Genomic DNA, 15,164 nt, shown 5'->3' on the forward strand with positions numbered 1-15,164 from the left:
ACGTCTTTGCCAGTCTTCGTCTTTGCCCGGGCGTTTGACACGATAAGACTGTTAACGAGGGGCGAGACATGATCAGAGAAATCTCTTTCTTTGGATAAATATACACACTGAATATTGCTAAACTACTTGCATAAAATCTCACTACTAAACAGCCACGGTCCATATCTGCTGTCGACACATCACACATGTAATGGAATCCTCGCAAAAGACGAGGCGTGGCGTTTCAGAAAACGATACGTTGTGCACCAATAACTACGAAATACAGCTCAACGTATTGGAACATTCGAGAAACTAAAGGATATCGTGAGTATCGGCCCTGGCAATACATACGGAAGCTTCCGTGAGCCCGAGATCTTCATCGCTTTCCTCTTTATCGGCCTTCAGATGTGCAGGTCTGAAATGTCTCTAGGATGAGATGGAAGTTGAGTATATCCTATAGAAACAGCCTTCCATTTTTATCTCGAGAGTTGGTTCCCATATGCTATAATCACCCGTCCGCAGAGTATGGTATAAAATCAGACAAAGCCTCAACTCAAGAAAAAACCGTGTCCGGTGCCTACCCAGCACGACAAATAGCTCAGAAACACTGAATCCGAGAAGGATCCATGGAGGGCGTTTCTGTTAGACTCGAAAGTTGTTGTGCCTTTTGAAGGAGCAAACCCCATTGACTTGCTTCGAATCCTCCAGCATTGGAGCATACCTGAATCCCCCCTTTTTTTTTTTTGTATTGGTACGTCATTCAATAAAATAACGTGGCCTACTCTGATCAAAAGACCTCAAGACCCAGTCAAAATTTGGTGCTACTTACAGGAAAACGCTGAAAGTGACATTTACGTCATAGGCGCTGCGGCTTGTGTTGATGCGCTTTGGTAGGACTACAGCCGTCCCCATTCCTGCCAGCTATGTTCGCGTGTGTTGAGTCAACAAAATACCAAGGAGATACACTTGATATGCATAAGAAAACCTCCAAGGAGACCCTGAAAGAGAGTAGATCCCTTCAATTGTCGTCGAATACCCATACCCAGCCAGCTCGAAGAAGCAGACAATGCTGACCAAGTTGAAACTCCCAGAGCAACTATTCTTACACGACTTCCACTTGGAGTGGGCCGTAGACCTAAACATGTTCAAAAGAGGTATATTAGTGCGCGCGGCCGACGACACGTCTAAAGGAGAGATTTTAAGAACCGAGAGCCTTGTTCAGCTAGAGGGAAACAACTAGACGGAAATTTTACTTTCTTAGCAGCGCTGGCAAGCCTTGTGAGATTTCTCTCCGTTCGTTCTCGGCTCATTACTTGTTCCCATAGAACATGCAGCCATAGGTCGGCAGATGACCCGACCGCCGGCGACCAACTAGGCCAGCAGGGATTCGTAAACAACCGGTCGTGTGGAAATCAGGAGCTTTGTATCAATGTACATAGGAAGGGGGGTTCATGAGTAACTAGGCTTATACTTGTCCTATTTTACTTAGCCACCTTCGGGAAGTAGCAGTTTCAACACAAGCCAACAAAATATTATTCAAGTAGGATGTGACGGGGGAGAATCATGTCATATTACTCATTATTACATAAACATCCTAATCTTAGTCTCTCTGGCTGCGGTCATGACAGAATTATGGACTAGAAGAGGTGGTTGTTTAGACCGAATGATCATTATCTACAAGTCTTCATGCCGTTGCCTCATTATGTCGACCGTTTATTGCGTTTCACTCAACTTGGGCACTCGTCATTTCACTGCTTTAAAAGGCCATGACGAGACCGACAACAGCAGCGGCAACACCAGCGAGGCCGTGAACCATGGCAGTCGGGGCAGCGTTGGGGGCCTCGGTCGAGGAGGGTGTGGCGGAGCCTGAAGCATCAGTGGCGGAAGCGCCGCTGGACTCGGCGCCGCTTTCAGTCACGGTGGCGGTCTCGGAAGTAGTGGTGGTACTATCGACAAGCGTTAGCGAAGGACAAGCTGGATGATTGTATGGGTAGGAGATGCAATTTACGCAGTGGCGTCGGGAGTTCCAGTGACAGACTCGGTTCCGGTGTTCAGGACTGTTGAGGTGAAGTCGCTGCCGGCGGAGTCGGTGCCAGTGACGACGCTGGGGGACAGCGTGGGGACGACATCGGTGATGATTGTGGTCGGGATGGGAGTGACCGTGGCGGAGATCTCGGTGGTGATGGTGCTGCCGTCCGCGTTGGTGGTGGTGACGGCGATGACGGTAGGCACGGGGGTACCAGCCGGGGCGGCAGTAGGGCGGAGGCTCTCAATGGCGGACTCAAGGGCGCCGTACTGGCTGGTATATTGGGTTGGGATCGCCGCGGCGAACCAGTTGGGGGTGCTGGTGGCCTTGAGGACGGAGTAGACGTAGGACTTGAGGTCCCCGGTGACGCCGGCAGCGCTAGCGGCGGAGCCGAAGGCCGAGGTCAGGGAGTCCCACTGGTCGGTGGGAATGTAGGCCGAAATGAGGGCATCTGCGGCGGAAGTGAAGGCCGGGGCGTCGGAGCTACTGCTCTGTTAGTGCATGTTTGGGTGGCCCCGAGGCTTCCCAAGGCTGTCTTGGACCCCCGGGAGCGGTAGAGGCAGTCCTTACGCTTGACGCGCGTTGATGGGGTTGGCAACGGCGAGCTTGGTGGCAATGGCCAGAGGAATGATGGCGGACTTCATATCGAAAATCTGTGCGGTGTATCTTTTCTCAAAACCGAGGTCGGGTATCACAGGTCTATTGGAATGAGGCGGCAGAAGTTCTTCCGAGGGGTATCACTGGCTGGCTGAAGCAAACAAAGGCGGATGAAGGGAAGGAGAGTGAATTACGGAACACCGCCTCGAAGGGTGGATGACTGATTTAAATAACAGACGAAAATCGTGGTGATGCAGTCAAGAGACAAATGACGCCGTACGCGGTGAGGAGCTGGGCCGGGTACGACCAGGCCAGAACGAATGGGGAACCCATGGCAACAGCGATGGTGGAAGCGAAAGCTGGGAATTGCGCGTTTGTTCCCATTGTGAGGGGCGAGGAACAGGTGAGCCAAAATCTTGGTGTTGGTCTTTCTCACACCCTTGGTCTGTTTTCCTTGGAAAGCGGAGGTTGGGTAGAGATGCTCGATGCTTCGAGGCCCTTGCAGCCGCAGTAGTAGCAACCAGAAGCAGCTGGGCAACGGCAAAGTGGGCAAAGCGCGAACAGGGAACAAATCGACGAAGCTGTAAACGGAGGAGGATGACAAGCAGGAAAAGCAGGGCAGGGCCATTCAAGCGTGACGGGCTGAAGGTGAGGCCCCAGGTCATAGATGAGATTGTGCTGGTGTGACGTTGACGGTTGGCCCGGCTGCTTGCGTGTGTCATTGTGCCGCCGAATCAGGTCGTGGAGGACTGCCTTACACAACGTGAATGATTGCGTCGAATGGGTACACGGGTGATGGCAATGCAGTGTTGGCTCACTCGAGCAAGCAGGGTAGTTGATTGGCGCCAGGTTGCGTGTTTGCCGGCCTTGATCGTGGAATGGGTTGTTGAGGACTTGAGAGGCTGGGGAACAAGTTGAACAAGGATGAAATTACGAGGCCGAGGAAAACTTCCTCCGCGAGGTATTCTGTCAACTGTATCGGCTGAACGACCTTTGCGTTAAGTGCCATGCTTGTCCAGTTGATATCTGAAGAGCCATCTCGCCGCCCTCATGGGAATTGAAGCCACATGTGCAAAGGCTTATGGAGTACTCTGTATTCGTACAAAAATTGATTTGGTATGCAAGCGAACACTGGTGATGAAGATGTGGTTCTTCCCCGCGCTAGTAGTTAATAATCAGGTTACGGTGAAAATCTGGAAAGCGGAATAGTGGAGGTGGAGGGATATGGTTGGCGGGTAGCAGCCGTGACCCCATCTCGATAAACTAGGCCGCATCATTGGCCGACACCGTTTCCTTCAGACGAATTTCACAATGTGATTGTTTGGGCTGGGGACGGGAGACGGGAACAAGGAGTGCCCACTCACGGCCGGTGCTCCCGTTTTCCGCCGTTGATGAAGGACGAGGTAAATTGTGGACTAGACAAGACACGTGACTAGGACTCGAAGTCTAGACCGTGGACGTGTGGCACTTCCAATGCAAAGTGTGGCTGCGCCACGTAATCAGCCTCAGCTGGTGCAACAGAGGGGTGAAAAAGTGTAATATTTACGTCACGGGCTCCAGACCACCACCCCCTTTGCCTTTCCGTGCAGGTTCCCAGGTTCCCCTCTTCGAGCTGGTCACCGCGGGGAATTTCATTTGTTCCACAATCCACCTCTGCCCAAGCATCTCACCTCCTCATCTCCTCACATTCTACCTGCTTGTCATCCGTGGCTACCTTAGTGTAGGTACCTATTCGTACGTCCTATCTCTTCTGTCTGGCACGTTGATAGCGCAGTCGCTTATCAGGATCGTACTGGACGGACACTGATGAGGTCTATCGCATTTTCGGTGACCTTGAAGTGCTTGAAGCCAATGACATCATACTGTAATTCCGGTGAACCCCCCTTGCCCCCCAAAATACACCTAACCTTGTTCCTGCCTCGACGCCAGTTTCGACGTATTCAATTTCATCCTGAGATGAACAACTCCGTGGAGGGTAAGGCATTGAGGGAAGGGGCAAAAACACAAGGGTCCTCCTCAACTTCGTTTATTACAGACATAGTTGGGCATCGTCCGACGCGGTACTAAATGGGCGTTTCTGCGGACTGACCGAGCACTCGGTGGCAGCGCCCACCGTACCAGGTCCTGGGCCCCCTCTATCGGCGCTCGGCCAAGTGGAGGGCGCACTTTGTAAGGTAAGGCACAAGCGATTCCCGATACCACATTGGTCGCAATGCCTGTCGGTATGAGGTCATTCTCCCTGTCACTGCTTCGCTGTTCCTCCCCTCACTTCCGCCTCCCAGCTAAAAGCCTTCAGTATCCGTCCGTCCAGCCCCCTCCCCCCCCCCGGGCCCCCTCCCGGAGGGCCCCAGGCAAGTCGGGTCACACTTTGCAGGCGCTACATGCAGGTAGGTAGGCTATGCTAATTGCATCGAAGGCCGCGCACATGCTCTCCCTTCTCGTTGTCCTTGAGAACACCGCCTTTGCCATCTCTCGGGGCCAAGAAGCTACGCTGTTTGAAACCCAAAAAGTCGTAGCAACATCTTCAGAGGTGACTCTTCCACCAAAGCCACCGCCTGGCATCCATCACCCATCCGCCTTGTCCTTGGTGCGCAGCGGCATCGGGTTTGTCGCAGGGAGCACCCGTCCTCTGATGCCACTTATGACCGCGCTAGCACAAGTATCTAGGCGCACTAGACAGACAGCCTGGCCACTCGTCTTACTTCTTCTTGGTGCCCAGCCAATGTGAGAATGAACAAATGGAAAATTAGATGACCCCAAAAGGGCACACTACCTTCGGTCAGACGTTGGAAGGGCCTTCACAGCATGTCCTAATGACTCCTTTGCCTGCGGCTTCTATTGTGTACCTTATGGGCTGCCTTGCCATTCGGACGAGAAAAAGGGGCCCCGTTTAGGTTGTTCAAGACCTAGTTCAGAAGTACTCAGCTGCCATGTGATGGCGGATGAGGTACTTTCGCATGCCCGTCATGAATGAACATACCTTTACCTTACTTAGCATTCCCTGGTTCCCGCACCCTCCGTTTCTGCTGCCGCTCCAATGCTGCATCTCTGGAAGCAACGCTGAGTCGTCGACATGTCGCATACATGTAATCGGACGCCCTACCCTGTTCTGCCGTGCCCAGTCCAAGCCTAAGGTGACTGTATCTGGATGGCTGCTCTGCCTGAAATGTCTTGCCTGTCCTTGCCGTCCGTCTCTTTCGTTCCATGCCTGATTGCCTTTACCCTCCCGTCTGGCTGGACCCTTGCCCACCCACTTTCTCTAGCCCTGGCTCCCCCTGGTCTGCACTCATCATCTCTTACCATCCTTCATTTCTTCCCGGGGCTTGGTGCTCTTCGTCTTTCTACTTTTGACAACTCACAGACATTGCGACGTCTTCATCGACAAATTCCAACCTTCCTTCACTCTCGTCAGTTTGAACTACCATATTTAAAGGCACACTCGAAACTAAACCTGACACTTTGTCACTTCACTCATACGACTTAAACCTATTACCCCGCTTCAAATTGAAGCTATCCACCGAGCCTATTTGGCTCTTAAGCCCACTCTCGGCAAGCCCGACATGAGTTACTACGAAGAGCCTCAGCGCACCCGTCGCTACGTCCGCGAGGAGCGGCGTGAGGAGAGAATCGATCCCCGTTATGCAGACGAAGGCTACCTGAAGGTTCACCAAACGCGCGAAATCATTCCCCGAGCCCGAGAAAACAGCGATCTCTCCATTGAAGAAGTCCGCCGAGACTTCCCTCCTCCCGGCTACAGAGATTCACGAAGAACTCGTTCAGCAGAGCCCGGCTACTACGACGATCCACGAGGCTACGATGACCGGGACCGATACTACGATCGCGAACATGATCGTCGCAGCAGAAAAGCTGGCAGCCTTGTCTACGCCGAAGATGAGAGGTCCCGTAAGCGCGTTATCAACCAACAAGAGAAGATTTTGGCCGCTGTTGCCGGCGCGGCTCTGGCTTTTGGTGGCAAGGAACTCTACGACAGAAAGGAAGCCAAAGAACACCGCGGCGAAATTGAGAGAAACTATCTGACTTCTGCAGCATTGGGAGCAGCTGGAGCTCTCGCCGGTTACCAGGGCGCAGAGTACTACGGCAAGCGCAAGGAAAAGGAAGAGGACAAGTCCACCTATGTCCTCCATCGTGGCCGTGATGGTAGAGTTTCCGAGTACTACTCCGATGACGAGGGAGACCGGGAGAAAAAGGGACATAAGTCTTTCTTGGAGAACGCTCTTGCAGCCTCTGGTCTGGGAGTTGCCGTCAAAGCTCTCACAGGCGCTAGTGGTGGTGATGACCGGCGCAGTGACACCAGAAGCCGACGAGGCAGCCCTGACTCGAGATCCTCTCGGTCCAAGTCTCGAGGACCTGGAGGAGAAGCCGCCGGCAAGATACAGAAGGCTGCCATGGCTTCCCTGATTGCTGGAGCTACTGAAGCTTTCCGTGTTGCCAAGGAACCCGGTGGCTGGAAGGGCGAGAAAACGAAGCGCATCATCACTGCCGCTGCTGGTGCGGCCACCATCGATGCCGCACATGGCGGCGAGAAGCAGAGCAAGCTGAGCTTGGCTGAGTCCGTCATTGGCGGTCTGGTCGGCAACCGGGTCATCAACGGATCCAAGCGCAACATCGAGGAGGACCGACGGACCGGGCGAAGCAGGTCTAGGTCGCGCGCTCGCTCTGAAGGCGGAGGCGGAGGACCGGGCTTGGCTGCTCTGGCCACTGCCGGGTTAGGTGCCTTTGGCGCCAAGAAGGCAATCGAGAACGTCAAGTCCCACAGCCGCGGCCGTAGTGCCGATTCTTATGACAGCCGGGCTTCAAGCCGCGATGGTCGCGACAGTCGCCGCCAACGAAGCAGAAGCCGCAGCGTTGTCGATTCTGCACGAAAGAAACTTGCCAAATTTGGCATCGGCAGCAATCCGGAAGAGAAGGAGAGAGAGAAGCACAGCCGAGATGATGGCTATTACGACGATGACCGTAGCTCTCGACGTGGCATGACCCGAAGGTACTCTGATGAATACGACGACGGCTACGACCGGGGTTCTGGACGCGGTGGACGCGATGCATACGATGACGACAGATCGTCGTACACGAGCAGGCGCCGGGACCGTTCTCGCCGCAGAGGAGGAAAATCGGACGCCAGTTCTGATTCGGATCTTGGGGACTCGGACGATGATGCAAAGCGTGCGAGGAAAATGAGAGGTAAGCAAGTCATCACAACCGGCCTAGCGGCCGTTGCCACTATTCACGCTGCACATGGGGTCTATCAAAGTATGGAAAAACGCAATTCAAGGCAGAAGGCTGTGAGGGAAGGGCGACTAAGCCCAGAGGAGGCGAAAAAGCTCAAAACCAAGGCTCTGGTCCAAGACGCTGCCTCTGTCGGAATTGCTGCTCTCGGTATCAAGGGTGCCTGGTCTGAGCTCAAGGAAGCTAAAGAGATGACACACGAATGCAAGCAATTCCAACACGAGAAGGAAATTCGACATCAAAAACGACTTGAGCGTCAGAAGAAGCTCACCGACGGCCATGGTGGACGAAGAAGTAGGGCTGACGACTGGTACTCTTCTGGCTCTCCGCGAGAAGAGCGGTATGACTACGGGTCTATATATTACGACGACAACCCGTACTCTGCCGGGCACTTGCCCGCACCTCCTGTCGGCTACGATGATAGGAGATACAGAGACTGAAACGCCTGATCGAGAGCACTTCAGTCCTAAACCTCGGGGTTTTTGGTCTTCGTCGGCACTCTCCAGAGTCCTCATGACCACATCCCCACTCGCATTGGATATTTGCCTCATTATGTCCTCAGTTCCTCAGCCTCTTCGACGACCTATACTGCCGGTATAAGACATTACGACGCTACGACAAATTTCTGCAAATAAATTTTCAGCCACAATTATTCTGCTTTCAAACAAAACCGGGAAAGATTTGGAAAACTAAGGGGATGTGGCAGTGGCGTTCCCCACGTCTCACAATGGCCCTCGACGAGCGCCACCTTGCATTGCGTTTACTCAGATAGATGGATTCCCTTTCCCCCTTTGTTGCCAATCTACACGCATTCTTCCCTTGTACACGAACCATAACTGATTCTAATTGGATTGTGACAGACCAACGCCGCCGTTACTAATCGGCCTGCGCCGCCATCAAAAACCCAGATGCATCATTACTGGTTGAGCCGTTGTCGTCGGCCCCTGCGGATGACAGTAGTACCAAACGGAGGGAATGATAGCATGCAGCTCAGACAATATGAGCAAACGATGGAGCCGAGATCGAGGCCGATCGCAAAGGCTTGATTGGAACCATCAGTTTTTTCTCGATTTAAGCCATGTAGGGAGAGAAAGAGAGGTCTGGCCACCACATGGAATTGAGGCAACTAAGCGGACCCTGATGAGAAGGAACCCTGTTACCGGACATTTTCCGCTAGCGCGGGAATGGACAAGCGGCGGTGAGAGAAGGCGGCTACTACTTGCAAAGATTGGGGAATAGGCGGCGGGAAAGCAGGGGTGGCATATGCGGGATGATGATACACGACGGAAAAGACGGCTCCATGGGTATTCGTACTCGGGCCAGCGCGGGATCAACATCGTGGAAGTGCTGGGATGCATTCGCTATTCCTCCTCTTCCGCCTACGCCACTGTAACGACGCGATGTTTTCTGGTCTCTTCTTTAGTTTCATAATTTCCTAGTTAGATAGGAGGATGGCCATTTTTTGTTCTATGATACTGGACTGGATACGTAGATTCCGATGTTACGAGTGTAAGACATGACCCTTGCGCCGTCTTCTCTTGACTCCCTGATCTTAGCCGTGCCGGGGCCACCCTTTGGTGATAAATAGATTCATTGCGCTGTGAAGCTGTGGTACCACAGCAGAAGATCCCTCGGCAAAAGCCGTCGGGCCCGAAACAGCCCACACTATCTCTTCCCATGTCGCCGCCAACAATCAGAGTCGAGGACTGTAACCCCCCTAGTACTTGTGTGCTCTCTTCCGTGAGCGTGTAGGGCATGTTACCGAGTAGATTGGGCTGCTTCCTCTCAGGTTTCTCTGGCAGATCGGAAAGAATGAAGGGAAGTGGGAGGGAAGTGGGAGGGAGGAGAGTCCCCCGCCCTACCAAATTTCCTGGCAGCAGCTCTGCCAACTTTTTTTGCCTTGTCTTTGGACCCAATGACCATTCTGCAGCGAAGATACCTAAGACGGGTGGGCACATTGGCAACATGGGCAGAGGTCGGCACCGCCCGTGGCCTGATGTTCAGCTAGGCAGGGGAAGGCGGTCAAATCGATCCTGTGCGTGGTTTGGCGTCCTGTCGTCAACCACGACAACGAGTAGGTAGCACGCTACCGGTGTGCTAATGGGGGCCAAGGCAGTCTTCGATACTGCGGCAGTTTGACACTGATTGTCGTGAAAAGGGTGGCAGGTGACAGGCGGCTGAGCAATCAAGGGGAATGACATCATCGTACATTCGCCGCATTATCCTGGACACCCCACCCCCCCTATTTGCGCCTGCAGCCGCTATTGGTGAAGCATCGTCAGTCAGATGACTGGTCTTACATATCCCGCCGCCATTCTGATGATGGCAAGCCCCGAATTAGCGGTGCCTCTGGTGTCCTACCTACTGCTTGCTGGTTGTGGTGCGAGACTGATTTGTTACGTATCTATCTGGCTGGGCAGGAGAGAACGGAGATAGTCTCGCGTCGCTTAGGGTTCGCCGGCCCACCATACGACGGGAGCTTTCAGATGACTCCTTACCCGGGATGTCTATGGCGAGATGATGGCAATCTGGAAAAGATGAGACACGTTTGGTCCGAACTTATTTTCTGGCTGAGAAAACTCGATTTTTATTGAATTTCGACAATGGGTATGCGTAGCACCGGGTAGATACAACGACACTTTTTTCTCCGACGGATAGGTGTCTTTCATGCCGCAGCATCTCCTCCCTGCTGCTTCCAGGCCTGCGCCATGGCCAACAGATTCGAAAGGTTCTGCGTCTGCTTGTCGTCGGCAGGGAAGACGTAGTCAATGTACTCCTCGAAGCTGTCGTCATCCAAGCGCCTTCTGCGCTTCGTCTTACGTGGCATCAACTTCTGCACATTCTCCACGTCGTCGTCCGCGCCGTGTATCCTCTCAAAGGACAACCACGCGTTGAGCAACGTGACCGTTTCCTCCTTAAGCTCCTTGTCGCGCATGCTCTTGTGCGCGCGCTCAAAGACCTTGCGCGCCCTGGCTTTGGCTTCTCGACTGACCGGTGCCTCCTCCCCTGCTTCTTCCTCGTCCTCGGGTATGTTGAGCTCGAAGTGGGCGTAGCTGATCCATACCTTGACGTGATCGGTCTTCTCCAGTAGGCGCTCGTAGAGCTCTCTCGTCCGCTCGTACTCTTCCTCCTCTTCCTCGAAATCGATGTAGGCTTTCCAAAGCAACTCGGGCATGTCGAGAACGGGTTGGCTGACAGCTAGCTCGAAAATGGCCCTCGTCCGCTCCAAGTCGTCGAGGCCACGCTCAAGCTCGGCGAACTTGATCCATGTCTGGCAGTTGGAAGCGTTCCATTCAATGTGCTTTTCGTAGAGTGTTCGGCAACGCAAAAACTCAAAGAGTTTCAGTTCCAACTCTATGTAGCCCCTGAACAGCTTATCCTTCGGGCACATGCCGATAGCCTGGCCCAGGGTCTTGCGAGCCGCCGTCAGCTCACCCTGCCGGATCTCAAATTGCGCTTTTAGCAGCCAGACCTTAGCAAAGGTGAACTTCTTATGGGGTATCAGCTCTAGGCAAACCTTGTAGATTTGCCTTGCTCGCTCCATGTCTTTTGCCTGCAACTCCTCGAAGATGGCGTAGTTGATCCAGAGGTAGATGTATCGCCTCCAGAACCTCTTCTCTTGCGCTGGTGGTACTTGCGACACTGCCCTCTCGTAAATGTCTCGGACTCTGTCAAGATCGCCTGCGGTTTCCTCAAGACGAGTGTAGTCGAACCACGTATCGTAATTCTTCGGGTTCTCCTTGACCTGCGCTTCGTACAAAACACGGCGTTTGGAAAGCACGACATCCTCGACGCCATCCTTGTCTCCGAACTGCTTCTCAAATGTCGTATACGCCTTGTGGAGAGCCATGGATCTAGAGCGGGGGAGGCGATCCAGGGCGTACTTGAAGATTGCCCTAGCTCTTTCGTACTCCTTCAACTTCGCCTCGTATCGCGCATAAGCAATAAACAGCTTCTCGTCAACGAAATCGTCACCCAGCTCTTCGATCGCAGTGCCAAACACATCTCGCACCATGTCGCTGGTGCCGAACTCCTCCTCAAACTTGGCCCACTTGATCCAGTTTCTGGGCTCGGGATGGACGAGAGTGAATGCTCTGAAGATATCTCTGGCTCGGTCGAACTCATTGTACCTCTTTTCCAGTTTTATATATGCGCTCCATGCAGATTCATCGGGCTGCCATTGCATCCAACGGTCAAATACTTGGCGAGTTCCTGGAACGTTGCCCAGCATCTCCTCCATGTATACATATTTATACCAAAGTTTATCGACTCGAGGTAGTCGTGTGACGGCCCTGTCGAGTAAATTTCGCGCATGGTTGATATTTCGGCATTTCACTGCAAGTATGTCAGCCATCTGTCTCGTCACGTAGTCTTCAGTATGGATTCCTTACTCTCCGACTCAATATATCTGATCCACAACTTGATCTCATTGGGATGCACATCTAGAGCGCGCTCGAAGATTGATCTTGCGCGCGCGAATTCCTTCTGCTCAAGCTCCCAATCCGCATATCGCATCCAATTGTTGAGATTGACTCTGTTGCGTCGCACGTAGTCCTCGAATTCTCGTCGTTTCCGTCCTTGGAATTCGTGCAGCTCCTCTAGATCGGCAAACCGCTGGGTAGGTGCTTGTAAGGCGACCTCTTGTCGGTCAACAGCCTCGCGAAGAAGTTGCTCGGCGGAGATCTGAACAGGCGCGGCGGCCTTGTTCTTGACCTTTGGGGGTCCTCGTGATGCTTCCATTGTCGCGAGGTTCAGAACAGAATCGAAGTCGGTTGAAGTAGGGAGGACGCGCAAAGTCGCGTATATTTAGTATCGCTGAACGTGATTAAACCAGGATTCGCTCTTGCCTGTGTACTGACACGTCGAGTTGCATCAGCTCGTTGAACAATTGATGATACTCTATGTCGATCGCAAATGCCAACAATTCTCAGGCCCGAGGCTGAAGCGTACGTAGTGGAAAAACGCAGCTCTTATCGGCGCTAGCCACTCCGATAACGAATTCCTGTGGCTGTGACCCACCTAATGCAGTAAAACCTACGTAGCCTCGCGAGGCTTCCATAACCTTACCTCTTCCCAGACTTACAATTTCGCCGCGCCGTCTTCCCAACACGGGTGATTTTATCACCAAAGAGCCACCTCGACAGCTGCGACCGGCAACATGGCGACTCTCGCAGACGAACTTCTCAATGATTTTGAGGACTCTGGCTCGGAAGCAGAGGAGACTCAGCAAGATCATGATCCCTTAGGCCTCGATCACGTACCCGAAGCGAGCGGTCGCAAAGCATCGGGCGGGATGGATCTGGACGACGATCGGAGCGAACCCGAAGATGAAGATGAAAAAATGGTCGGCACCCTAGAAGGCGCTGTCGATTCTGTCGAAGATGCAGAGGATACAAAAGCAAAGGTTGAAAAGATGCAGCTGGGTGGTGTCAACGACGTTCGCAACGTCGCCAGTCTAATGTCAAATCTGGAGCCTGTGCTAGAGGTTAGTAACCCACCCGAAACACGACTGGCTCTTTGGAAGCTGTGTTTACACCATCTCTTGGGAGAACTAGCCCTAACATCGCAACTCGAACGTCACAGAAAATCGCACACTACCAGTCACAACCGATCCCTACGGAGCTGCTCGGCAATATCGAAGACCACCCCGAATACCACCTCCTGACACAATCGAACAGTCTATCGACTCTCATAGATAGCGAGATCGTCTTGGTACACAAGTATATCAGAGACCATTACTCGATACGATTCCCAGAACTTGAAACGCTCATCACCAACCCGCTGGAGTATGCGAAGGTTGTTGCGATCTTGGGCAATGGGCCGCTTGATTCGGAGAACATCAAGAAGCTTCAGCACTCAACGGACAATATCCTTCAAGTCTCGTTGCGCTCTGTCCTCGACGGCCCATCCCTCATGATCGTGACAGTGGAGGCTACAACAACGAAGGGCAGACAAATGTCGCAAGAAGAACTAGAGCGCGTATACAGAGCTTGCGAGATGGTTATCTCCCTTGACAAGGCGAAGAAGACCTTGACGGGATATGTCCAGTCGCGCATGAATCTTTTCGCGCCGAATTTGACTGCTATGATCGGTTCCTTGACAGCTGCTCAACTGCTGAACGCCGCCGGTGGTCTTACTGGTCTATCCAAAACACCTTCGTGCAACATTGCAGCATGGGGTTCGAAGAAAGGTGCTGGTGCCGCGGGCTTGGCTACGAATATCGGCGTCAGGCAACAGGGTTTTCTCTACCACTCACCGATCATTCAGGGCATTCCCAACGATCTCAAGAGGCAGGCCATGCGTATCGTATCAGCTAAGCTGTTGCTTGCGGCCCGTGTGGACAGGATTCACTCCAGCGCCGACGGTTCGACAGGCGAGGATCTCAAGGAGCAGTGCCTCACAAGACTTGAGAAGCTTACGGAACCGCCCCCGAACAAAGGGCCCAGGGCTCTCCCCGTGCCTGACGACAAGCCTTCCCGCAAGCGTGGTGGAAGAAGGGCAAGGAAGGCCAAAGAGGCTACGGCAATGACAGAGCTGCGCAAAGCCCAGAACAGAATGGTCTTTGGCAAGGAGGAGCGCGAGGTCGGCTACGGTACGGGGGAGACCACCGTAGGCATGGGTATGATCGGACAGGGTAACGATGGTAGAATTCGTAACCTTCAAGTCGATCAACGCACGAGAGCAAAGCTCGGTCAGAAGAACAAGGGCTGGGGCGGCGCAACACCCGTGAACGGAGCCGCATCTTCGCTCAAGGGCTTTGGACAATCGGCAAACTCCAACATTGACCTACGCGGCAAGGGCCTGAGGACGTCAGGTGTTGGCACGTCGCTGGGCGCGGGAGCGGGCACGGCGTCGTCGTTGGCCTTCACACCCGTCCAGGGTCTGGAGCTTGTAGACCCCAAGGTCCAGGCTGAACTCAGTCGCAAGCGAAAGGCTGAAGAGGACCGGTGGTTCAAGGGCGGCACCTTTACTCAGGTCGCGGGCTCGTCCAATGATGGTTTCAAAAAGCCTGACTTGCCTCCCCATAAAAAGGTAGATACCGGCGCCGGTAAGATGGGACCTCCACCTCCGCGGGGCGGCTGAGGGACCTGGCCTACGCGATGTGGCAAGGGGATGTTCATGGTAACAAGCAGGGATTCAAGAGTTTGGAGAAAAGATATACCTTGAGGGGAAGGGAATCTTCGAAGCATATCACTCAACCGAAAAGCTAGCCCCCGGCAGACATAAGGAAAGGGGTGTGTGGGGGGGTGGTTGATTGTTAACGGGTTCCGCGGCTGACAAGAACCGATCACTCGGCCGGCGGATATAGCGTGCGGCG

At 53.5% G+C, this 15,164-nt stretch overlaps 5 protein-coding genes across 5 annotated transcripts; 2 read left to right on the top strand and 3 right to left on the bottom strand.

The window, feature by feature from the left end:
- Positions 1-1,735: 1,735 nt before the first annotated feature.
- On the bottom strand, positions 1,736-2,649 carry CORC01_03686 (uncharacterized protein; the record flags this gene model as incomplete). The annotated part of the gene is made up of 3 exons (XM_022615335.1): positions 1,736-1,925; positions 1,988-2,488; positions 2,576-2,649. The coding sequence occupies 3 exons, from the start codon at positions 2,647-2,649 to the stop codon at positions 1,736-1,738; spliced, it is 765 nt and encodes a 254-aa protein (XP_022478261.1).
- Positions 2,650-3,034: 385 nt separating this feature from the next.
- CORC01_03687 (uncharacterized protein) lies at positions 3,035-3,523 on the bottom strand (the record flags this gene model as incomplete). The annotated part of the gene is made up of 1 exon (XM_022615336.1): positions 3,035-3,523. A coding segment is annotated over one exon (489 nt), but the record flags the coding sequence as incomplete, so codon positions are not given.
- A 2,639-nt stretch (positions 3,524-6,162) lies between these two features.
- On the top strand, positions 6,163-8,286 carry CORC01_03688 (uncharacterized protein; the record flags this gene model as incomplete). The annotated part of the gene is made up of 1 exon (XM_022615337.1): positions 6,163-8,286. The coding sequence occupies one exon, from the start codon at positions 6,163-6,165 to the stop codon at positions 8,284-8,286; it is 2,124 nt and encodes a 707-aa protein (XP_022478263.1).
- A 2,225-nt stretch (positions 8,287-10,511) lies between these two features.
- Positions 10,512-12,586, bottom strand: CORC01_03689 (pre-mRNA-splicing factor CLF1; the record flags this gene model as incomplete). Its single annotated transcript, XM_022615338.1, has 2 exons — positions 10,512-12,181; positions 12,238-12,586. The coding sequence occupies 2 exons, from the start codon at positions 12,584-12,586 to the stop codon at positions 10,512-10,514; spliced, it is 2,019 nt and encodes a 672-aa protein (XP_022478264.1).
- A 418-nt stretch (positions 12,587-13,004) lies between these two features.
- On the top strand, positions 13,005-14,929 carry CORC01_03690 (Prp31 C terminal domain-containing protein; the record flags this gene model as incomplete). The annotated part of the gene is made up of 2 exons (XM_022615339.1): positions 13,005-13,331; positions 13,430-14,929. The coding sequence occupies 2 exons, from the start codon at positions 13,005-13,007 to the stop codon at positions 14,927-14,929; spliced, it is 1,827 nt and encodes a 608-aa protein (XP_022478265.1).
- Between the last annotated feature and the right edge of the window lie 235 nt (positions 14,930-15,164).

This window comes from Colletotrichum orchidophilum, assembly GCF_001831195.1.
Source record: "Colletotrichum orchidophilum strain IMI 309357 chromosome Unknown Scaffold_22.1, whole genome shotgun sequence".
In the NCBI taxonomy this organism is placed as follows: Eukaryota; Fungi; Ascomycota; class Sordariomycetes; order Glomerellales; family Glomerellaceae; genus Colletotrichum; species Colletotrichum orchidophilum.